This window comes from Battus philenor, unplaced genomic scaffold, assembly GCF_028537555.1.
Source record: "Battus philenor isolate CCGP_79_NKW_IND1 unplaced genomic scaffold, ilBatPhil1.0.hap1 SCAF_20, whole genome shotgun sequence".
Lineage (NCBI taxonomy): Eukaryota > Metazoa > Arthropoda > Insecta > Lepidoptera > Papilionidae > Battus > Battus philenor.
Genome location: NW_027181683.1, coordinates 4,728,859 through 4,756,263, shown reverse-complemented (window position 1 = coordinate 4,756,263; position 27,405 = coordinate 4,728,859). Strand labels below are relative to the sequence as shown.

Below are 27,405 nucleotides of genomic sequence, written 5' to 3'. Positions count from 1 at the left end.
GACAGTCACAACTTCCTCTTTGTTAATAGAAAAAGGTGAAAGTAAATTAAAAATTGCTTTATTGTATACTAGCTGCGTTTGAACTCCGTATTGTCTAAAGTTATACGCCGGCACAGTCCAATAGAAAACTATAAAAATAAAACGTTCTTTTTCAGAATGATCACTTTATTAATTTAATGTCTTAATATTAAACAATGGTATATACAAAAACAAGTTTCACTTTCGTAAAATGCAAGTGTTTAGTGATTATGTAATTTAGGAAAAAAAAAACTTTTTGCTACAATTGATATAAAATTTTTAACAACTACGAGAGTGTTAATTTTTCTACCACTTTTTTATTTTTTTCTCTACATAAGAACCTTCTTCCAAAAAAATGCGGATTTGGTTGATAAGTTCGCGAGTATCGCGCTAAGTGTATACATTTGGACATTCATTTTTATTTAAAAGTAACAAAACACGTACAAACAAACATGTTCCTTTTATATTTCGTTCTAACATGTGTCTAAGTTTGCGACAATAGGTAATGAAGTACTAGAATTGACACAGCGGCAACGCTGTAACTGGAAGGTTATGTTGATTCATTCGTCTAAGATCGATTAGGCAAAGTTATCAATCAAAGTCAACGTTTGCATCAGGTTTAGGCCGCGGCGAGCGGTGATGACGTACAGCCGGACGGACGACACAATGCCTGTATTTATAATAGTGTTACATCATTATTATGCCGTCGGCATGGTCAACGACCACACCGGAATCCTTCTTCGGTTTGTGGTTACGGTCGTTTTATTTCATTGCAGCTGTCGTCTGAGGATCGATGAAGTTGGCACTATTATTTGAGTCATTTTGTATTATAGTATAACGCAAAAATATCTCCTTTCGTCGTGTTTTACGACTGGAAATTATAAAACTTACAAACTCTTAACAAAGACATTTTTTTAATAAACACGACATTAATAACGACATTGTGAAACCTTAAACTAAGGATAACTCCCGGAGATAACAATTTTATTATAACAAACCTTTAGTATCGTATTAATAGTCTGTAATATAGAGTTAACAGTAGAAGGTCTCTCTCGTCATTTCCTACTATATCGATCATTTGTATTGTGATTATTATGCTCGTACTTGATAACTATGTTTGTCCTTACAGCTTCTAATTATTTTATAGCAAAGACAATTTACATAAAATACCTCCAATTGGTCTCTTATCCAAAGCGAACAACAATTATCACCAGGAATACCATAAAATGATTTGAAAAACTTTTGGAAATAATTGCTTCTAAATATTCCCTAAATTATTTATTTCATAATGGTTATTAATTACAACAAAGTAAACTTAGTTTAACATACTTTATAAATATTTTCATACCTGGCCATGCTTCTTAAAGTACATTAGACAATATGGTATGAATTCACGTAACAACCAGACCTATGTTTGGTTATACTCAGTGCTTTGTTGTAGAGACACAAAATATAGGATACTTGCCATAAGATTACGATAATCAATAAAAAAAAATCAATTCTGGTAACAGGTTTTAGTTTAATTTTATTTCCAGACATTACATTAAAAAACATAAAAAAAATTACTTGGATTTTTCCTTAATAACAAAGTAGCATGGCATGAGAAGGTGTATAAAAAATTATAAACACGATTTTCAAAAATTAGCGTGCCACCAAAATAGACGTAACAAAAAAGCCTGGTTATACATATTATCGTATAACTTAAATAACGAGCAATGCTAAGCAGAACTAATCAAACTAAAAATAGTATTATGGTAAGAAAATATCGCGAATGATTTTAATTTACCTGAAAGCGTGTTTTGAATAAACAGAAAGAACCATCGAAACGATCCGTAAACTATATAAGAAAGCAATTTCCTGAGATGCCCCGGCGTCCCTCGCCTACACCTCAGCCGGTGGAAGACTATTTATAGCTTGAAAACATCTTTAAAAATCTATATTTATGATGTCAATAAAAATACAGCAATATTTATATTTAATAGTGTATAACTCCTTTTTTATAATAAAACCTAACTTCTGGAACTACTACTATTCTTTCTTAAATAATCTTTTACCTTCATTTATAGTCTTAAGACGTCCAGTGCTTAACGTTATGCTCCCTCATTTTCATCATCTTTTAGAATTAAACATTGTAATATACGAATTTTGTCTAGTCTAATTTATTTACATTCGATATTTTGCCGTTTAAAGAAATGCATAAAAAGCTGTACATAACTGGACATTGTCCGTGATTTTGATGAAATATATTCTGCAATGCATATCACTCTCTTGCCAATAGTTGTTATTAATGAATAAAAACCTGTATATTTTTTAATGAACCGTACTGATCGATATGTTTAGGTTTCTACGTTTTGTTTTAGTTTGGTAAGGTACAGAAATTCATTTGATTTTATAAAATACGTTATGTATCACTCCTGTACATGACGTGAGTGCGAAAAAGTTTATACATAATATGTTTAGTCAGATTAAATGCTTCGACTTAATCCACCACGAAGTTCCTACCTCATTACAATATGGAAGGGCGATAGGAACTGTTATATGGGCGTAACCAGGTCCCGGAGGAAATCAAACTTTCCCACGTCTACAAAAGAAAGGATATACGTTTTTTTCAGGCTGATTAGTTGTAGGTGTAAAAGCTTCAATTCGATTAATGTATAGGTCATTTAACGTGAATTAGTGTATGGTAGATACTCTTCAAATATCACTGGTTTCAGAAACAATAAACAACGAAATGATAAAAAAAAATTGATTACTACATATTAAAATTAACTATTGTTTATTTTATGTCCCTGCAGTCTTTGTACCGCCTGACGTTATTGAGCTGTTCGTTCCAAAAGATTAAAATAATGTATATGCGACATATATCAGAGCGATTACTTTGTAAAGAAAGATTACAGATGGGTGTAACAAACAGCTTTAAAGGCTTATGCTGACAAATGAGCTATAGGTTTATCCTTTTAAAGCTTTTATTTCTATAACCAATCACCTTGTAAATCTAGAGTCAGAGATACTTTTAATAAATCTATTAAAAGTATCTCTGACGTTCTTACGACATAATCATCGCGTCACGTATAAAAGTACAAAGTTCTATAAAATAAATAAATAAATTTGAGCGAATGAACAAACTCATTTAATGGGTTCTAGACAGTATGGTGCAAACTTATTTCATTAAAAGAGAAATTTATAGCCTGTCCGTACAAAACGTACACTACGCAATATTCATTATACCCTCATCATCGTAATTAAGTTTTAATTAATAAAATGTGAGATGATTACGTCATGGGTTCCGATTTAAATAAAATTACATTCAATTAAATATATTTATAAGAAGACTCACAAACTATATATTAACTGTACGTATTTATTACGGCAATTACAACACTGATCCTTCTTGGTTATTAAACGTTTATAAAAATATATTGTCCCTCTGATCATATTTAGAAAACCTGCGATTGGCATACACGCCACTATTATTCATTATTTCCTTTTAAACTACCTGTCAAAAGAAACTTCGTAAACTCAAATTTATTGGCCTTTAGGAAATTGAATAAATAGAAATATTTTATTACTATCTTATTTATATTAATAAACATTTTATTCCAGAATCTTATGTGTATTACGTAGTATACAAACTTCACACACAGACACTCACACATACGAACAAATACAAATGTCTATTGATATATATATATATATATAGACTGGTTTGTCATAGGCGCAAAAGTTTTAAAGGGGTGAATGTACAACGATTTTCTGTCAGTCATATTTCCACCTATGTACTGACTCTTCACGAAATCTACGGAACAATAAAGCTTAGAGACTTGAAATTTGTTGAGAATATTTAGTAGAGCTGATGTCAGATTTGATCAGATTTTACAAAATTCCGCCCGCAAGTTGAGGTGGTGTTTATTAAATTCGCAAACCGAGCAAGGGGACATCTAGTATATGTGTAGTATATATATAAACACTATTTATGAATAGTATTACACCTGTCGTATGTTAACAAACTACAAAATAAGTATAATGCTAAAACCTGTAGAATGAATCATAAGTTTTGAGATACAAGCATTCCTTAGTTTCAAGACTTGTAGAAATTATAATGTTCACGTTACCAAAGTTATGTCAATTATATTCACACAGTCATTTCAGTACTAGGATATCTACCCACTAGATTGACACATGATCTCGTTAAGGTCTTATTGGAAATATAGGGAATGCCTACGTCCAACGTGAACGTTTTCAAATTATGATAATGAAGAATGAAATAAATAAAATTGTCTTGAAATATGAAATATTAACAGATTGTTGAATTTTTATGAAACAATGTTGCATTAAAACATGGCAGAGTATTTGCATTTTTAGAGTGGGAATATCGTTGTTGCCGTCAAATTTGCATTGCGCAATACCGCGGCCTGGCTGTGCGCTCGCAATACAATCTTAACCTAGATCCGACCTCCTGACCTATACCATATTAAAATGTAACGATAACGTGTTCAAAATAACTAGATTATATATCTCGCTATAGATAAAACACTGAATATATCAAGCAATTAATTTGTTTATTGCCAAGATTTAAAACTAATAATATCAAATCCCTTAATCGGAAAATAAATTACGCGTTATCTTTGCCGTCATTGTCAATCCGACTTTTATGAGTGTGGTGCTTAGTTTCATAAAACATTGACAAAACTTAATTATTACGTAATACCTGTAGAATAAATATAGATAATTACTCACCCCGCTGGATAAGCGACGACTTCTGTGTTGGGATCGCAATCTAGGGCCGCGTTGCTGCTCACAGTCAGCCCGAGCACGGTCTCCAGTTTGATCTAAAAACAAAAGAGATGCAGGTTAAAAGATTTGTGGGGTGGCTTTCAAATACATATTCTAAAGAGTGTGTTTGAACATACGCACTATACTTAAAACCGAAATAGAACCTCTAAAATATTTGATCCTAAATAAACCTAAAACCGTATGAGAGTAGTGTTCTCTTGAGACGATTTTTACTTCCGACACAAAATAACCGCTGTGTCGTTTGAGTCTTCTTCAGCAAATATCCGGATAAGACAAGACAAGACAAAACAAATAATTTTGATATGTACAAGTATTGAATGTAGTAGTGAGTAGTGATTGAATCCAAGTCTATCGGATGGTAAATGTTACAGCCTTCGTAAGTAAGCACAATACTACCAAAGCTACTGCGGTTTTGGTTGTGTAGTGCACCTGAGGTATGCGCGCGGCGAGACGGTGGGAGTATCGGTCGCTCCGTACAGTTAGTTCGCCGTCAAAGCTTTGAAAAGCGGCAGTCATACTCTTTTTTCCTCACCAACTATTCTCGGCGATTTCCTAGTGATAAAGAATAACAGTATTCGCGTGGCTGTATGTCAAGTTTTACAATTCATATAAAAATATTTTAGTGACATACGAAAGAATGAAGACGCTATAAAAAATCTAGTAAAGGCTTTCAGATCTATTTATAAACTAAGGCTTTCACTTGAATCGTGCTAAAGTAACCTATTGAAAGAAAGCCCTAGCAAACGAAATGCTAAATGAGAGTGAAATAAGGTTTGGGCGAATAACATCTCCGTCCCGTTAGTCCTTTTTTAGCAGTACTCATCTCTTTCTTAAGGCGAAATACAGCTGTTACAATAGCATTTTAATAACGAGGCTTTCAGACTATGCGTTAAGACCTAAATGGCCCTCCTATAAACAGCGAAATTAATAAATGTCAAGTGACATTTCGTAAAAAAATATTTTAGTAAATAGAACCTGCAACTATTAAAATAAAAGCTGCCATCCATTTCATGTCCACGCAAGTGTTCAGTTAAGAATAACCACGAATGAACTTTTCTATTCAAATATCAAATTCAATGGTTTATTCATGTTATTATGTTTCATAAGCGGAAACTCGTTACATTTGAAAGGCGAAGCACGTATAATAAACTGGGAAAGTATAAAAGCGAGTCGCCGCGATCACAATTCATAATTCACGCCGTTTCATGAGCCCGGGAGGGCTATTCAATTATTAACCGGAACAGTGCGATCTTTAAATTTTAATTTATAAATTTAAATTATAAGACCAGCTGGAAGCGACTTATATGCAGTATCTTTTCTCTCCTATTCCTAAAAATTCTTAAAACTTATGATGCACTCAACATTTTTTGAGCAAGCACTGTTCACAGTTCTATAGTAAACTAGTTGTAAAGGTCAAATTACTAAAATTACAATAAGTGCAAATAGCAGAATTTAAATGAAAATATTGAAAGCTTCTAATATGAATTCAAGAACGAGATGAGTGCAAATATACAATATATCCCATAAATAAAAATCAAACCAAAAAGCGGTTGACAAGGCAGGTGAAAAAAAAAAAATTTAAGTAGGACTTGACAAAAATTCTTTCAAAATTTGGCCCCTGGAGTATGAATTTTTGTTCTGTTGTTTACAAAAGGATGACGTACGGTAACATGAAAAAAATTGATTTAATAAAAGTAAAGCTTTGCGGAGAAGCATGACGTCACTGGGTGCAACCAATACATTTACCTTGTTTAATTGGCAATAATTTTAAAATTCGCGTCAGCTTTTTTTTATTTAATAAAATATTTAGTTGTAGTAATGTGTCAAAACATTCAATCTAGCTCAGAGTACTTATTGAGATGTGCAGCGAATGTACGCTATAACATAACTTATCATATTTTTTTTAACTTTTTGTGATGCTATGGAAGGATCAAGTAGATAATATATAAAGAACTTAACAAGGCGGCGGGCGCGAAACAAACCGGTAGCGCCTCGTGGTCGCTACGCGAGACCGCACCACGGCCAATTAAGTTTATCGCAGATGACGCGCCTGCTACCAGATAAACTGTTAAATTATGCAAACAAGAAAAATTAAACCTCAACTAATGGACTTCTTACATTTATTTTGCTTTGGGTACTTCAGAAAAAAACACAAAAATTACTAGTAAAGTAAACATGACCCAGAGGAGCGAGTTCAACTGGATAATGTGAACCAAAAATCACACAACAAATGACCGCTAAGGCACTGGAGTAGAGACCACGGTTTGGCAAGCGCTGCCGCAAGACCTCCACTCGCTAAGTGGACGACAGACGATCTTATTAAGGCCATCGGAAGACGCTACAAGCAGGACTTATTAAAAATTCGGGGAGCCTACGACAAGTAGTGGACATCCTACGGCTGAATCGAAGATTTAGTTAAATATAAAAATAATGTATTCTACATATAGGTTAAACGTAATTTAAACCTTTTTTTTTCTTTGTACCTCTAAAAATATATTACAAATAATTTTCATGAAACCAATACATTTTTAAGGACTCTATAAATTAATATATGTTCCTTATTACGAAGTAAGGTATTTAAACATAGATTTTTATCGATATCGATATATGATTTCTATTTATTAAGAGTAGATTGAGTTTTTCCTTTATTAAACTCTATGAATGTGCCGTTTCCCGCCCTATGTTTTTCTTTAGTCTTTGAACACAAATGACGCTTTTCTTCTAATATTTCTTATATTTTTAAAATTTTACTTAATTAAGTCTTACTTCTTCTGTCTATTCAAGTTGATATTTGACAGTACAAAATTTATCACCAGGTCCAATGTGTTAATATTTTTTTTTTTTTTTTTTTGATAAAAACCCGAATAAAAATGTCTGCTAGCGTTGGGACTGTATAAACGGATTAAATAAATGAAAATGGTGGTGGAAATTTAATTATTTTTTTACAATCTTCCTGAGATTAAGGATAAATAACTGCAGAATATTAAGAAACAAAAAAGAGCGAAAAAAAAACAATCTTAATTAATTGTAAATAACGGAATCACTTAACCACAGAAACAATAACTGTTCTTGTAATAAAAAATGTAAGCCATTAACAAACAAAAATATAAACCACACACAGAAATAACAAAAAAAAATAATCTTGATATAAGGTACGCGTTTATGGCGCTAACAGTTCATCAAGGTCGGACAATACAGAATCCAAGATGGCGAACCGGTTGTCCTTGCGTGCCTGCAAGGATGCGCGACAACAATGCCGTAAGACGTATGACGCCATTTTTATTGTAATTACTTGTATGTGTCCAATGGTTTTATTTTATTAATTCAAGATAAATCTTATTTATAGAATTAGTAGATTATTAAAACAAATGCTTGCTACTTGCTACAATACGCTTAATATATTAACATTTTTATCATCATTGCAGCCGTAGGACGTATACTGCTGGAAATAAACCTCCCATAGATTTCCAAAAAGTCCTGTTGGAAGAGGCCTGCATCCGCTGTCTTCCGATGACTTTACCAAGGTCATCTGTTTACATTGTAGGTGGACGTTTTACACTGCACTTGCAGGGTCTGTGTTCTTCACTCCAGACTTTAAGGTCCAAGCGATGTGAGCGCACAATTTGTCAATTCGCTGGGCTATATCGGCTAATTTAATTCATCTACGGATTTCCTCATTCTTGATTCGATCGAGAAATCCCGAACAGGTCTCACCGTGGCTTGTTTTTTTTTAAGATGGCGTCCGTTACTGGTAGCCTCTCGTTCCCCCTATCATTTTTGGACAGAGACTTTATTTAACAATATTTTTTTCATTCTTTCTATTATATTTTCGTTCTCCTCACTTATCATTTACAATTTCTATGGCTACACCATCTTTCACTTTTATTCATCATATTTTCTTTTATTCTCTTTCTTTCATTCGCAAACCTTACACGCTTCGCCTCTGTTCCCTTACCACAATCTTTGATACAATATAGGTTACAATTTAAAATACTCAATTGCCTATTTTTTTTATTATTTAAGGGTTTTTTTTCTTAATATATTCGACCTAATATTTTTTTTTAATTTTCCTGCAAAAATCTAGGAATTTGCGTTCTTTATCTTAATTTGGGAGGCGATGCTGCCACTTTCTACTTGTTCCTTCAACTCCACTTCACACCATGGTTTTCTTAGCGACTATTAGCTTGACCATAGAGTATTAAGTGACAAAACACTTTTCTGGTCATTATATAAATATGCCTTAGGTAAATTAAACCTTACATAAACGTTGTAGTTATAACGACTAATAAAAAATTCTCGACTATTTTTACGCCTTAGGCGTAAGTACTCGTTGAACTTTGCGGCAAAGATACTCTCACTGACAAGCTTTTTTTTGCATTATCGAGCTGTCTACATCACGCACATGGGTAGATAACCCAACTCGTGTTACCGTGTCTGGCACGATATCAATCCATCTTTGCGATGGAGAGAAAGCAAACATTGATCCCGTTATTAAACATTACATCACAGATTCGAAAGTTCAAGTTAATCAATAGTTATCAAAAGAGATATGAACATTTTATAGATATTAAAGTCGTTAAAATGGCAAATATTATTTATATATTTAAAAGCGTTCAGAGTTGTTAACCTTCATTTTGATCATAGTTAACACAATGGTGAGGTGAAAGAACCATAACTACTAAAAACGTCGCATACAAGAAGTTTATTTGACAGCAAAAATCTTAAAAGATTTTACACCTATTTCCAATCATTCTATATAAAGTGATCATTCTGAAATGTGTCACATTAATTTAGTTTTTCAGTAAGAATGTGCAAGGCCAATAACTTCTGGCAGTACAGTCTGCAAAAAATAGTAATATTTCAAAATTCGACAACGCGTTTTCTTACTACACTATCATTACGTTATTTTTTTATTTCTGAAAGCATTAAAATTTGGGTAGGGTACCATACATTAATAGATAGCAAAGGAGTCATACATTCACCGCTTTAAGGCTTTAACACCTACAACCAATCACACTGTATATCAGTAAAGTTACATAATAAGAACGCTACGTTAAGTACATACGATCATTCACCAAACGTTTGCCACCTTGAACAGAAATTCTGAGAAATTGAAACCGGTTATTTATTTAAATAAGAAGGTCCTCAAATATTTTGACACAAGCAACGCGTATGGATGTGTCGAAATGATATTATTTAAGTTTCCTAATCGTCAAGACCAGTTTTGATAAGATTTCGTGTCAAGTTGCCCGCCTACATGAGTGTAAACAGCTGATTAGTGCAAATCCATTAGGAGTAATTACACCGGTTTAGGTTTGCTACTATATTTCTATGTATGTAGTAATTCTGAAATGTATATTGTACTACTATTTATTATTTGTACATATTTATTACTACATATAAATGCACTCACTTCACCTATTCGATTTCATTTAGCGGGGAAACTTTTCGCCGCGTTGTCATAGCTAAGAATGCTAAGTCGCAGCCCTTAATTGTACTAAATAATAAAAACCTGCACTATTAAAAATGCTTTTGCCAATCAAGTCAATGCTTTTGAAATTGTACCATAAAAACTATGATAGGTTGTCCGTAAAAATCAAATTACCGTCACATAGTTTGATATAAAAAATTAGCTTTAATAATTACTCCTATGATTTTAAATCACTTTCAACATATCATGTGAAAATCTCCAGATAATTTAAAGCGAACCAAGTTGTGACTGCTCTTAAGATTTTTTTTTGCGAAGTTATACGAAACAAGACTCAGGCACTGTTACACATTATTGAATTACCAACGCGTTGAAAACCCCCTGTTTTGAAAATAGTGTATCGAAACTTTAAAATAAATACAAAGGTACATGTACATGTTTTTTTTTTAAATTATAGATCTGAAATTATCACGATTTTTCTCTGAATTTCTAAAACTTCTACGATAATCTTTTTAGGGAGAAAAAGTTTTAGAGTAGTATACGTCTGATAGACATTTTTAAAAACCAAGGCTTCATATTTTAAAATCATTATTAACTCAACTGTTTTTACATGCATAAGAAATATTTAACTAAAAATGTTTTGCGATTGAACAATACTACATATACATATAATATAACACAATCGCATAGCAACATTATGTGAGACAGATGCAATCATCGCGAGTCATTTCATTCAGCTTTCTCCTTGAATCGTGAGTCGCTGTTCGATTGTAAATTCCGTGAATTCTCCAACAGGCCATTGTGACTCGGGTTGGAATGTTACCCTGTAGGCGGCGGGACCTGTAGCTAAGACGTCATTGACCACGGATCATATAGAATCGGAATTTATATAACTTGTTTTAATATAAATTATTTATTAATTGTTATATAACTTAACAAAAATTACATAACATTTACATGTGCATATATTCACCGTGTTTTAATTTTGTTAAATTAGGAATGCGAATAGCCGAAAAAGTTTGAGGCATGTTTCAAATGATATCCATAGTAAGGTAATAAAATAATAATCAAATAAATAATTGTTGTATTATAAAAATACCATACAAATCGTACATTTGTATATCTTAATGATGGTTCTTTTATCATTCTGCGAAAGTTTTATAACTGGTTTAAATACCTAGTCGCTTTTGCTTGCCGATACTGGCTAAACATGTGATACTTATGTTTATAAAATTGTAACAACATTTTAACCATGATTACGCAAATAAAAATATATCATTTCATTTCAAAAATCGCAAGGTATTTTCTAGGAAGCCTTGCCGTATTATAAATCATGGAATTTCCCGAAACTTTTATTAGTCATTACTACCGGCTAAAATTTAAGTATCCGAAGTTCAAAACTGAAAAATGAGAGCGATTTTGCAAAGTTTGATTCAAGTTATGGCTATATAAGAAATTTAAAGTATTATTTACTACTGCACAAGATAAAAACAACCTTCTATCATTCTTCTATCATTATACATAACTAATTTTAATGAGACCACAAAATCATTTTATCGGATATTAATTGATTTTAAATTGTACAAAGAGCTCAGACTAATACCGTTATTTTGTTATTCCACAAGCGTAGACAAACTAATTAATATGCCATCGCCACACAGATCATCGTTATAACAAGACGTTGGTCCGCCAACGCGAATACCTTTGCCTTATTCGTTACGTTAATTCTTAATTTGTGTGCACGCAATAATGTAATACAATTCCTTTACATAAATGTAAACAAACACTTTGATTGTCAGTATGATTGGTTATAGGTGTATGTAGGCATAGCTCATTTGTCAGCAAAAAGATTTAAAGCCTTTATACTTACTTCCAATAAGCCTGCCATAATGTGACCTTTCTAAAATATGTAACATTTATTTATTTTTTTAGAATGCGACAGGCCAGTAACTTCCGGCAGTACAAAGATTGCAGGACAGATAGAAAAATAAATTACGTTGTTTACTATTCCTGAAACTATTGACTTTTGGAATAAATAAACTTTTCTTTAATTGACATCAAAAGAGCTAATAATACATACACCCTTTTAAAGCTCATAAATCTCAAGTAATTGTAATTTAAAATTATAATACATTTTTGTTTATTGTGAAAACTGTTAAAACTTTTGCAAAAGTATATTATAACTATTAATAGTAGTCATTGACGTCGTTTCATCTCATAGGCGCTTTTGCAAGGCAAAGACCTCTCCCATAGATATCCATGGAGGGATATAATATACCAAAACCACCACGCTTGGTAAACAGGTTGGCGATCGCAATATGATATTATGGTACGTAGAAGACGCTGTCATCATCCTCTGGAAACTTATTTGTGAGCAGTGGCAATCCCTGATAATTGCACAAATTATAAAAGTCCGTATCCCGGGAATCGAACACGCGACCTACTTTTGCAAGTCTCATTTCTCTAATACCGGGCTACTACTGCTATTAATAGTGGTTAAATAATAAATTTATGCCACTAATAATTATATTTCTGTTTTGATTGAAAATTTGATAACGAGAAAATGTCGTTAACCTTTACATTTGTATCAAAGCCAAGACGCCGTGAAATGAAGCAATTTATTTTAATTCTTACGAACCAAAGGTTCTACGTTGGAATTGGACGTTTAAAATATGAATGCCAGAAGTATCTCACTTTCGGTTAAAATATAAAATATCATCATGACATTTCAGATAATAAACGCGTATCCATTATTATAAACCATTATACATTCTTACATACCGACGTAAAATATATTCTTTTCAGCACAATCGTTATATCATGTTCGTTGGCGGCAATCATCGTGCAAACATCTAATATACAAACAATCATATTCCCTCTATGTGCGAGGTACGTTATTATTTTTATTAGCAGAATCTGCTTTGCAAGAACCGTCTAGACAGATATCATTTCAGCTACTAATTCTGCTGCGAAGTAGTAATGCACAGTTATTTTCATGTTTCAGTTTAGAGGACTATTTAGTATTAACTGTATTAACTGCAGAAAAAGGACGTACAATATGTTGTCTCAGTGTTACGAGCACAAATCCGATCTTGCAGGATTTGTATATCAAAACTCTAGTCATTGTGTTGTTACAAGATGTTTTAAGAGTTTAGTGAAAAATAGTAATTAATATTAAAAATAATTGTATTTAAAACAGTGCATTCAAACCTGGTCTGTATTTTATTTTATTTTTTATTCATCTTACTACTAATATTATTGACGATGTATATCTTATTACTTTATATCTGACGACCGAGATATATTCCAACCTCTAACAATACAAAAGCCGCAAAAAAGGCACTAACTAATTGTTTACTAAAACAAGACAATTCTTTCTCTCTTTTTTACCTGTCTTGCACTGCTACTTAAGTGGCACTTGGTGATTCCAGTAGGGAGCAGAACGCTGAGAGCGCTTAGCCTAAAACCTCAAATCAAATTGTTTATTTTGTGAAACACATTTCAAATAAGGTAGAGAATAAATAGCTCAAATGTGTACTCGTTTATGTATAAAAAGGAATAAAAATATCAATTATTTGTTCAATTTTAAATTTACATTTACAATATCGATTTAATTAAATATGTTAATACAATGCACAATCTAAAATATTAATTTGTAATTTAAAAATTCGTCAACATTATATGTTTTACCAACCAAAAGTGTGTTATGATTGAATTGATCATTTTTACATATATTTAGTCAGTTTAAAAAGATACCCTACATGTGACGTAACAAACATCGTACATAAAAAAACGTAGATCTACATTCAAAATACGCAACGTCGAAACTGGGCCAACACAGACGTGGACCGTTCACTCTCCGTTTCATACGTACACTTTCGACGACAGTGCGAAACGTTCTGTTCGGAATTGTTACAATCATCTTACGTATTAACACAGTTACATGTCCGGTGATGTTTTGATTAAACTGTTAATTAAAACGAAATAAAGGTGGGGCCGGTACAGCCATACAATGAAATGAAACTGATTAAAGATTCCTTTCGTTTCGGAACATGTTTTTATTTTTAACTTTTGAAATGTGAATGAAGACCATTCGCCTAAAGAAGTCCACAAAAGTTCCAATGAAATTTTTGAAATTAATGAATTACGTAGTCACTATGATGGTAGCACTACACCATGAAGGTATAGTACAACGAACGAAACCGCTGCACCACGCTATAGGAAAGTGTTGTGAACGCCATAAGAAAGCGCGGTGAGAGGGTCGAGGAAAAAAAAAACATGAGCTCCGCCGTCGTGAACGTTGACAGCGTATCATCGCAACAGAGCAGCCGATATTCCTCCCCATCTCGTCACACACATACAAGTACAGCAGTTTTAATAGCACTATAACAACGTTATTATCTTACTAAAAACATAATAATCTGAATATGTATTATATCGTACTTAATTTAATATTATTTTTTGTACACGCTTGGATACATTTAAATAGTTTCATAATAATAAACAAAATAGTATATAATAGGTAGTCTTGTTACATGAAGCAAACTCTTTCAGACAATCATAGTATGGAAACAGTAAAAGTAGAAATAACGCGTAATACGAGTATTGAACGTGTACAAAATATACCTATATATATAAACAAACATGGACATAAATACTAAAAAATATATATGTATAGCATATATACTTATAGTTTGTTACCCTTCCCTAATAAAAAACTTTTGTATATTCGCTATTCAAGGTCAAATAATAAATACATTTTTTCCTTAAATAGTTGTAGCTGTAAACACAGTAAAAATTTTCGAATTAAAAAAAAGCAAAATCATTCGTCTCGTGAATGGAAAAATTTTCTTGTTAAAAATACGACGTCGATAAGTAAACGAAGAAATAGCGCTACCTTAAAACAATATAGTGACGTTAGTAGGTAGTAATAGTAGTAAGTGGTGTTTTGTACGTATTTAAACTTTATAAGGCTTCGTGTTACTTTGTAAAGAGGCCACTAATCTCGCGTCTCTGCGGCTGGCCGTGTCAATAATTCCGTTCCGGTCGTTTCATCAATTCGATAATTGGCGCCGCAGACCAGATGTCACTGCAGACCTGACCGCGGGAATGCATTTGATGTTTTGTATACGGATTACTATTCTATATGTGATCGAAACCAATTATCTTGATCATTATTTTAGTCTTAGAACGTTTACAGCGGGACATTGGCCTTCCCCCTTGATTTCTAATAAGATCGGTTGGAAACGGCTTCCATACTAGGTCGGTCCACCTTGTGGGTGGACATCCTACGCTGCACTTGTCAGTCTGTGGTCCTCACTCCAGGATCTTAAGGCCTCATCAGCTATCAGTTCTAAGTGCTTTATCGCCTACCTATAGCTATTTCAATTTGCCAATCAGCTGGGCTATGTAGGTCACTCTCATTCGTTCACGGATCTCCTCTTTTCTAAGTATAGTCCTCTCCATAGCTTGTTGACCGACTGTAAGCTTTCCAATGTGATCCGAGGTTAGAGACCACGTTTCACTACCATAATTTATCAAAACCAGTAAACGAAGATTACTTAGTCATGAAAATCATATATTGTTAACATAAAAGCTAATCCTGTTGCTTTAAATTAGACGCGAAGAATGATTTTATTTAAAAATGTATATATATATATATATATATATATATATATATATATATATATATATATATATATATATATATATATCACATTTACATGTTATTGCTAATATACACATATCGCATAAAATCTTATCTTCCAGTTAACTATTACTTAAATAGGAATACTCGATTTGACCTTAATATTTGGTGTTACGATGAAATTAACACTTTGTATGTGACACATAATTGGTGCTCTTTCCGACACGCAGACGGCGAATGAATAATTAAACAATGTTTGAGGCAGCAAACATGAACATGTCGTGTTCTACTTTTTTGGGTTTATTTTAAAAAATTTAGTTAAATTATTTAGCTGTCGAGAATGTCATACAGCATATGAATGTCATATAGCAACGAGCACGAATACGCATAATTCTTATATTAAATTAAATTCATAACCTTATGTAGCCATCACATATTGACGGTATATCTTTTATTTATGGCGCATTATCAGTGCATAACATTTTTGCTATGTACCAAAATATATTAACCAAAAAAAAACCTTTTTCAGATACATCAACAAGTCATGTTATCGAAGTCTCTGTTTTTTATTGTTGTTATTGTTAAAAAAATGTTTGTAAATTTATTATTATGACATAATAATTATGTTTAGTTAACAATATTATTTCCAAAAGATGGACACGTATTAGATCGACACTTAATAGCTTCTATTAAATCCACACCTATTTCTATAGACACCATATATTTTTTACTATAAAATTTAAATTAACAACTTTAAAAGTTTTTGATTCGTAATTTTAACTCTGATCCCAAGTGTCCGTCGTACGTAATTGTACAGACGAAAAGTTCACTGGTCATGCTCCGGGGACTCGACGCCATTTGTTCGGTCACCGTCATCACTTAAATTATATCTGCGCTTTAAATCCGCCGACAATCCGCCACAATCACATCGGTAAGAGTTTTTATACAAATAATAATCTTTACGTAAAAAAAACTTCTAACACGATCAAGAGACTTCCGTTCTAAGCCTATAATTATTGTTATTAATTATTAAATGCAATTTGCGGCTAATTTTTTTCTAATCAAATCGATCTTATTTTTTTTTAATTTTATAACTCAAATATATATATATATATATATATATTTATATATATATGTGTGTGTGTGTGTGTGTGATATTGCAATAGTTTAGTATATCGAAACTGCTTGGTACACGCCTTGGGTATGTATGCGCGCGACAAGAAGGCCAGCATGAGAGGTTTTTCTTAAGACGCAGTACAGCAGTTTCGATACTTCTATAACAACCTATTACATAGCCATTGACTAAATAGCACACAGGTTTTAGTTTGTCAACAAAATGACGTGATGACATTTAATTAAATTTTAAAGAACAAATTACTATCCAAACGAAAAAGGCTTTTTAGTGATATGAATAGGAATAAAAAATCCTTAATGATTTTTAATGTACATTTCATCAAAGCCATCACTGCAATGCGTCAAACATTTCCAATATAACATAGTCAACAGGAATGTAGAACTCGATTGGCCTCGATCTTAATGGGAGGCAGCTATCTGCACTTTCTATAGCAGGTTTCAACTAGTGGCTCAATCATCTACATTTTCTCAATAAATACGATAACTTGTTTATTATTTTTATCTTTGCCAAACCATATTAATTCACGAAGGAGTATCATGTATTATATTTTAATATCTTTATGCAGTACAACAATCATATCCGATCAAACAGAACTAATTGTTTTATCTACTGCGATAAGACTAAAATATAACGATAGTAAAAATTATTAAAATATGATAGTTGTAAACATTACCATTATTTCAGACATAGGATTTCCTCAGCGGGATACAAGTCTTCTACGTAGGTTTCGAATAGTACGGGTTAGAAGCGACCTGCATCCAGCTGCATCTTCCGAGGACTGTTACAAGGTCATCTATCCACCTTTTGGGCGGACGTCCTAGGTTGTGCTTGTCGATCTTATTTCCAAAACCTTAAGGTCTCAAGTATATAGCAAGAAAAAATTATGAAATGATTATTTTAAAACATAAGTTTAATAACATAAGTAGATGTAGCATACTGTGGGCACAGTGATATAACAAGACGACAATCGAGATCACTCTAGACGTGTCGGTGTTTACTTTAAATCAGCTACACCGAGAAGCGCTGGCCACCCACGCTCGTTTATGTCAATTTAGCGCGACGGTTTTTGTGTCTGTCGGTCATTTTCTTATTTCGTCTTCATTATATTAATCATTTTATTAAATTTCACGGCACAGAAACTATAACATTGCAACAATTCTGTTCGCATACACGAGTATTTTTTTTTATTAATTCTAATTTGTATACGGAAAAGTAAACAGACGTTCAATTCACGTGGTGAGGGTACAAGTCGTACCACATCGGTACTACCTTTTATCTGAGTACCTTACCTAACCACAACGAAGTAATATTTACACACTACTAATTTTTATTAAATGCTCTTCCCAACATCTTGTTTCAAAAATATTGTGTTTTGAATATGATGTACCACACATTAATTGACAGCAAATCAGCTATAACCAAACCACACCTATAACCAAACATCCTGTATACAATAGAAATGATTAATATGCAGTATTCAAAACACTAAAGAAAAACATAGACATACATAGACAGAATAGCTTGTCATTTTAGCTCATAGACGCCCACTGGTTTTCCCAAAGATGTCTATAGAGGTATATATTATAATTGTCACGGCTTTTTTTTTATTTTTATTATAAAAATACTCATTCCCCATATTGTTTTCGGGCAAGGGGTATACACTCTCCTACTTTCACCTTCTCCCTACCATCCTTTACAGTTTCTCTCTTTATTCTCTCTTTCATCCTTCGTATTTTCATTAATTCAGCATACATTCAACATACAGTATTCATATTACATTTACGCATCGCCTACCATTCCTCGCCACACTTACTGTTACACGGTGTTGTTATGCCTAATTACGTCACCACACACTACTGTTTGAGCTTCTGAAATTAGCTATATAAGAACAGTGCGTGCGTAATTGTAAGCTACCGCCTGAGATACCATTTGAGCGGTGAAACGGGGGAGGGTGTGATTGACAAGACGCAAACGTGACATCTGAGAACAGGCGGCTTGACGTTGGTCTACCTTCCCCTTCCTACCATTCACATACAAAACAGTCTCGTAACAAAAAAAAACTACAACAAATTACCTAAAACGTTCTAAGCTTACATTATTTAACTGGTATCGTTTTTTTTGTTACAAATTTTCAAACAAATTTGTTATATATGAATATACGATGGAACTCGTTCAATAAGATACTTTAATACGGGTTTCTATATATTTAACTCGTTCTAATATTTAAAGTATTATTATAAACACTCCATGTGAGTACATAATTATTATTTCAAAATGCTTATTGATTTACATATAATCTGTTTACTTCGTACAAACTTGAATACTTCTTGTATACTGTACAAGAAACCTGACTTATTATAACGTAAAATACATTGAGACAAAAAATGCTAAAAGCATATTACTGCTTGCGTGTCTAAGGGACCTATTACGCGTTTAAAAATTAAAAAGCTAGTAAGAAATTTGTAATCTAGAATTTTTATCTAGCATACGAAACGATCATATTTGATCAAACAGAACTATTTGTTTTATCTGCGATAAGATAAAAACATAATTCTCATTATACACCAAGGCGTGATCAAACGTAAATACAGCTCCAATGGCTGTAAACATCATTCTTTTAGAAGTAGGGCGTTTACTACTGGAGTTGAGTCTCCCCCCCATAGATTTCCAATAAGACCGGCCTAATGCTGCCTGCATTCAGAGCTTTCCGACGACCCTAACAAGATCGTCTATCTTATGCGTGGACGACGTCCGTGACGTCATCAGATTCAGAATCTTAAAGTTCAGCTGAATATAATTATTATTAGTTTCTATTAAAGGCCTCATAAGAAAATTTCTTAGAATTTACTTGCATATGTCTTTGTACCCAGTTCTGTAATAAGAATATAAGCTGCGACCATAGGAAATTTGGAATATTAAAATCAATTCGAAGGAGACAGAGAGAACTTTTACTTTCGTTTGATTATATGATCGCGCTCAAGAAAAGCTACTTTACGGCTGAAACTTCTAGAACAAGGCTATCTATTGACATACCTCGTGCGTCTCTCAGCTTGCGTTCACACAGTAGGCTAAACAAATATTAACTCTTTTGAATCACCGTATGTAGATCAGACTCAGTCTAATATAAATAGATACTATACTAGTTCATGAGTTTTCATCTGAAGTACGGTCTCTTAAAGATGTTCCCCTAACTTGATTATAAACAATGGTTTTGAGGATGAACGTCTGGAAGATATAACTTAAGTTCCATGCTAACAACAGTTTACAACAACCATAAGAGTATTACTTATAAATTAAGTTTTTGATATTACATTTTTTCTTTTATGCTACATTATAGATAAAATGGAATTAGTTTTTTATTGTTATAGTAAAAAACACAAGAAATCATCTAAGTTTATATTTATGTTGTTATATAATAGCTAACAAAAAACGAATTAAAATAATTTAAAAAGCAAAATAGTAGGTATAAAAAACGCTAGCAATAAGAATAAGTTAAAGAAACCAAGTCTCTGTGTGGCATAAGAGTCAAGAGTATATGCACACAAGCCCGTCTATACTTAGATTACTTAATAAGTAAGGCTTATGACACTTAAGATTGTATTTAATGTTGTTTAGCGTTAACTATCCCGTAAATCTGTGGTTAGTCTGTTGAATAATCGCGGTAAAAAATAGAAGGCGTTTAGCCAGCGTTACGTATTAATTCGGACCATTTATATTAGATTGTTAAAATAGAAATTGAAATAGATTTCTTCCCGACCCACAGTCACACATTGTTTAATTTGAATAACCTTAGGTTTTTCTTATAGCCCCGTTTTTAAAAAGCCCTGTCGTTTCTCTATCTTAATTGGAATAGGGACCTAATTTTACAAATTATTTTAGATTTTTTTGTATTTTTGTCTTCTATAATATTTCTCAAATTCTTCCACTTTTCCTTGTTTCATCTATCACAATTTTTGTCACCGTTTACCTTTTGAACATTCTTTACACAAATGGCCTCTCATCCTTCACCATATTTCCTAAAATATCACAGTTCATTATATTTTGACTAATCTTTTTGCTTTACATTTCTAATGTTTGTTATTATATTTTAATGTCTAACAATTATGTCTTCTTATTTAAAATTTCAATTTTATTTGTACAATAACCTTACGAGGTTAGGTATATAACACTATCTGCGACACAAATTTGTCGAGCGCCCCTAGGCACCCATTCATTTACCTCGTGTTAACTCGAAAATGTATTTTATATGAATGATCCACCCACGCGTTAATAAAAATATGAATTCATTGACGTATATATAGAATAATTGGTTATAGGTGTAAAAGCTCTAAAGGGATGTATATATAACTCATTGGTGAGCAAAAAGATATTGAAATTGATCACTCCGAAATTATTATCATTTTCATCATCATGTCAGCTGATCGACGCTCATTGCAAGGTAAAGGCCCACTATTTATTATATTTATCAGTAATAAAATAAATAAATATTTTTAAAGTATTTTTATCAGTAATAAAATAAATAAATATTTTTTTCTATTGGAATCCGTTAGACCAATATTTTCAGGCAAAATTAAAAAAAAACAAGAATTCATTTAAATACGTAGTAATTCGAATTTTGAAAACACTTTTACGCATTACGTTATTTAAGAATTCTGAAACTATTAATTTTGACAGTGTGTACTATGTATTACTTAACAGAAAACTATCTAAACATGGTGTATGTTTAGATAGTTTTCTGTATTTTGCATTTTCTGTATGATAACTATTATAATTATAAAGAATTAAGAAGCATGATTTTCTGTTCGAATGATTACTGCTATTATATACGGACAAGATAACCTTATCGTACTTATAAAACAAACTCATGTAATCTTTAAAAATAACAAGTATGACATATTTTTAATTGTAACGTAGAAAAACATTTCAATGTCAGCCAGCGTGTTCATGTTACCCGCATTTCCGACATTTTAAACTAAAATTACTAACAACTAGACAGAGGAATTAATTACTGGCAGCTTGATTATACCGATTACATCACCGTAGACAAAAATAAAAGATAAAAAAGTAGTCTATGAGAATAAATTTACTCACCTCGTACGCCGGTGTATGAATACTGTCCCTGATGACTGGCGCGCTATTCCTCGGTCCGATAAACGCCATATTCTCATTTTAAAACACTCATAAACAATGTCTAACTCGAAGCACGCCAGTTAGCGTGATTGATAAACACAGAATCCGCGGCCGGCTCGATGTTCCGCGTTACCGATTTTTTCAATTTCTCTATTTACGGTTTGTCGGATACAACGTACACTGTCACTTCACTAACATGCGTTCCAATTTTAAACATCAAACGTATGGCAATCGTCGTGACCGCTTTCTATGTTTGTTAATTCCACAGCATCTCTGCTTGCCACATTATCGATACAGATGAAAAAAGATTCACACACACTTCCTATTAGAAATAACAATATCCAAGGTCAGTTCAATTATCATTACGCGTGTAGCGCGGAACGGAATTATTTGCAATTATAATTTTATAATATTTCTTACACTCAACCGAGTTTTATATTTAATTTGCGGAACGGCGATGTGTTATAGTTTGACGTATGGCGTAACACTGAAATCAGACGGACTAAACAAACCAGTTCTGAGTTAATGTAATTATAATTAAACAAAACTTCATCAGTTATTTATGTAAATTATTCATTTGAAAGTATCGACGCGCCGTCTATCACGGCATTCGATTAAACGTTTCGCGATTTTACATATTCAGCGATTTCAAATTTAATCAGTGATTATCTCGACACACGTTATAGTGAAAAAATATTGCTTTCCACTGTTAGAACTTTCTTTGGTAAATACATGTTGGTTAAGTTGATGTGTTCTTGATTGCTCGTCGAACGTTAAGCCTAAACAGAAATATAATAACTTCAAGATGATGACAGAATTGCACGCGACGTGCAAAGCCGCGGACGCAGGCTAGCTCTGAGAAAGCGAACTCTAATTAAATCGTGAGAAATTTCTCTCGGAGAAAGTATACGACAGGTGGAAGGGTGACCGGGCGTCGGCGAACCTTTTATATGATCTATCTGACACTGTCCCTTTCCTTCTAAAGGCAATGTACGTTCTCTTTTTAGTAATACACTCGTTTATTTGAAATATTTCTTGCGCAATAAAAGAACTGGCATAACAGTTTGTACATTACAATAAATTAAATACGATTTTAAGTATGAACTATATTATTTTTTATTTTTATATTTGTTAACTTTTTTACACCCACTGATGACTGGCAGGTTAATGTTGATTGAATTTTTAAATATGGGGATAACAGAATTATATATTCATGATACCGACGTCAAAATTGCATTATTTTTAATTGATCGTACCACGTTTATGTTATCATGTTATTTAAAGTAACTGTAATTTTAATGAAATAATTTTATAACTAAAATAAACTTTATTAAAATTATCATTGCATAAAATACTTTAACCAAAGATTTTTTTTAATTTCTTTCATAATATTAGGCAATACTAACTCAAACTATTCACGTCATACATATATATGTGGTGATAGCAGTTATTTAAGTTTATAAAAAATACTCAAATATCGAATAAATAACGTATTGTATTTAATGTTGTAAATATAATATACATTTAGTTGTATATTGCAATAATTTTAATTTTAAACGTTTTACTATATCTGAATAATTTCGTAACAGTAAGTAACGTAGTTGGAGGTTTGCGAGGTTCCATCACTGCTATAAGTGAACCGAAAACATCGTTGACATAGTTTGCATCCATATAACACGTGACCTCTTCCAGTTGAGGCAAAATCGGGACTACGCATTAGACGATCGTACATTTCTCCCTCGAAACAAAGGCAGTCCATTTTATTTCACAGCGTTTGTAAGCTTCCATCAACCTCTAAAAGAAAGCTTTTATACAAGAAATAAAAATAATATTACAGATATATATTTAAATATTTCAAAGCACCTTTGTTTCTAATACAGTGCAGATATATTGCAGTTATTAATAATTGTAATGTAAACACTATTACGATAATAATAATCATCAACCATCTCCCGGTACGGCTGATCACCGAGTGAGAGATTGACCAAAACCCTCTTAAGACAATTAGGGAAAAGAAAAACATTTTTAATATTTTTACCTTGAATGTAAAATCCTTATCTACTGAACCTAAACTAATCGACCTCAAATCATCATTACAAGATATCAACCACGACATACTAGGATTACGTGAAGTCCGCAGACTTGGAGAAAAAGTTATCGAAGACGTCAATTACATATTGTATAACTTGGGCCAAAGCAAAGGCCTAAATAGTGTAGGTTTCCTAGAGAAGAACAAAAAAATTACGATAATATTAGAACCATATTTATTCTATAATGTTCCTCCAGAAACCTACAAAACTTCATAACCATGCGTTCTTGTTTCACTGAAGCATTGACATCCGGTTTTTTAAGCATGATCCATGTAATGATCGACAATGTTCTTCGATGGAAAAATATATACGCATTTAAATTATAAATACAGATGAGGCTCGACTCGGACCGACAAGAGCAGAGTAAGATATACGTTCCGCAAGGTCGGTAGACATCGTTATTGAGAAAAACCCCGGATGCCGCTTCCAACCACTATTATGCAAAATGTATCGAAGCTTATGTGCAATCGTGGACGTCTTACGACTGAAATAATGATGGTACACTATCAATTAAACCTGATTCACCAAGTTTCTGCCTCTATCGCTAAACATAGCTCCATCTTCGTCATACACTGTGTTTTAATTTCCACTGAACTTTGTCCAAATGATAACTGAAGTAGAATAAATAAACAATGGTAGTGTTATAAAAAATAAATTTATAATCTGGGCAAAGTAAACGGACCACAGGCGACATCTACGGTATATCAAATTTATTTGTTAGACACAAATTTCACTTTTGAAAATGCAATTAAAGATAATTATAACGAAGTCGATACACTATTGAAAGAGAAAGTAATATTGCCGTAGACGTTAACAAGATAATTAGAAATGATAAAACTGTGAATCTTATCGTGTACGTAATTTTTAACAAATAGTAGGCGAAGGATAATAAAATATACAATTTTTATTTGATTTTATTTTTTAGCTGAGAACGTGTTGTTACATTAACTAATCCACTGAATTTTTAATTTTTATTTTCACTACCACAGCGTGTTGTTACTTTTTACATTATACGAATCCCTTGTGACATTAATGTACGCGTGTAAAAAGGAATTTTTAAGAAATAAAAGGGGACATCGTTCTCATATTTATAATTGCATTTATATTACAACAAAACATTTCAGACACGGTATTCAATATTTGAGGAGATCCATAGAATACCGAAAATATACCGACATAGCCGAGCATAGCAAATTGACAAGTTGAAGTAACAGTGGGCAAGCCAGGTCCACTAGCAAGGCATTGATATCCTCGAATGTAGACTATGTTCCGGAAAGCGCAGCGCAGCTTGCTCACCAAAGTGGACATAGGACCTTATTAAAGTTATCCGAAAGCGCTAGATGCAAGCCGCTTCCAGCTCGCATTTTTAAATCTAGGAGGCCTATGTCCGGCAGTAGGTGTCCTGCGGTTGAAATGATGACGACGATAACATGAAAATACAAAATTAACTTATATAACATACATATATAATATTTGCTGCAAGTTACGATATGCTAAAAATAGATTAAATTGGTTTTAAATCCAATTACCTAGAAAATTTGATCCTAAATAAGGCAAGCCGGGACGAGGATGATGGTGACTTTTAGATTTTGATTGATGTCAAATGTTTAAAAGCTAGAAACTAATTATTTATCGATAAACTCGGTGTCCAATACCGCCACCTTCATGATAATTTTGTTATTGTGCTTCTAACCACAACTGTTTACAAATTTAACTCCAGAAATTTCAATTTATAGTAGTAGTCACTATCATATATCTCAATATAAAAGAGATTCACACGTATTACATTTCATATCCAAAAAATTTACAATAATAATTTTCATTATAGCTCAGCAGCCGAAAGGAACAACCTAGTTTCTGACCCTATGTAGAAATAACTATGTTTATATTACAAAGACACCGTATTATAACATGAAATATATACGGTAAAATATTATTCGACACATTAATCGCTCTTTTACAAAAGAGGCATAATAATAACGAAGTAAATCGTCAATACTGCTTGTATATGTATATACGAATGAATAATATCCTATAAACATGAACGTTTAGCGGTAATGGACGATAGGCAATAACATAAGGAGAATTTAATAAAAAGAATTCAGTGAATTGTTACAGAACTCTGTCTCGCAAGGAAACCTAATGGATTGGTAAATATTGACCTCTAACTTTCATTGAATTCCGTATAAAATTTTATGATTATGTTATATATTATAGAACCATGAGTATGATAGGTTCTCAAATAAAAACAAAGTGAAATGTGAAAGCCTTTAGCAGTTGCCTGTGACGTGAACGATTTCGAACTGAAAGACAATAAAATAAATCATTAAAAATAAACGAAATAGATCCAACCATTGATACTAGTAGTTTTACCAAGCAATTATTTTAAAGAGAATTTAATTTCTCATTAACTTTCTAATGATATATCGTTTGGAAGTTCTTATTAAAACTGCTTTATTACTGAAATATATTAACGTGTGGGCAGTTATGCGGTACTCGCCGGTGACTCAGAACGGTCCTCAACCCAACTCTGATATTGGTTCAGCTTAAAGATCTTCGGAGAAGAGGTTCACGCCACCCTCCGACAACCAAATAGATATCAAAAACGTCAGGCGCCAGATCCGACTTAATTTCTTTTTATTTAGTAGCTCTCGGATCGGATATCCGCATGCCATGAGTTCAACGAAGCTGCAAAAGTCAGCATTACTATTATATACCATGCTATCTCTCAACATTTTAATAAGCAAAATTTTTGTGATTTTGCATCTTAGATCGAAAAGATAAAACGCAAGTTAAATATTTTTTTCTAAACTATTATGTCACCTTTTATATTCGATAAACAATTTATACAATATTTTATAAAAATTAAAATATTGTATACCATATGTAACTGTAAATTGTCCTATGACGATGCAAATAAATAATTCTGAGACGGAAATTTATCATACATTATGCTATAGAAACAGTTATACGACAATCCATACAGGGCAAGACAGGCAAACACTGGAACCGGAAGTTGAACCTACATCTTGAACCGGAAGCACGAGCACCATTTCGCGCGGGAAACCACAACTCCATATCTGATGGTGGTTAACATAAACAGCCTTTTAGGTCTGTTTCATACCGTCGTAAATGGTTACCGGCCAGTAGATGACTACTAATT

At 32.6% G+C, this 27,405-nt stretch overlaps 1 protein-coding gene across 1 annotated transcript in view; it reads right to left on the bottom strand.

Annotated features, from left to right (window-relative positions):
* The window catches only part of Wdr62 (WD repeat domain 62), a 125,649-nt gene that overhangs the window by 35,811 nt on the left and 62,433 nt on the right, over nucleotides 1–27,405 (bottom strand). The window contains exon 3 of the mRNA XM_068766193.1: nucleotides 4,756–4,847. Coding sequence (XP_068622294.1) covers nucleotides 4,756–4,847 — 92 coding nt within the window. The remainder of the gene's footprint in view (nucleotides 1–4,755; nucleotides 4,848–27,405) is intronic.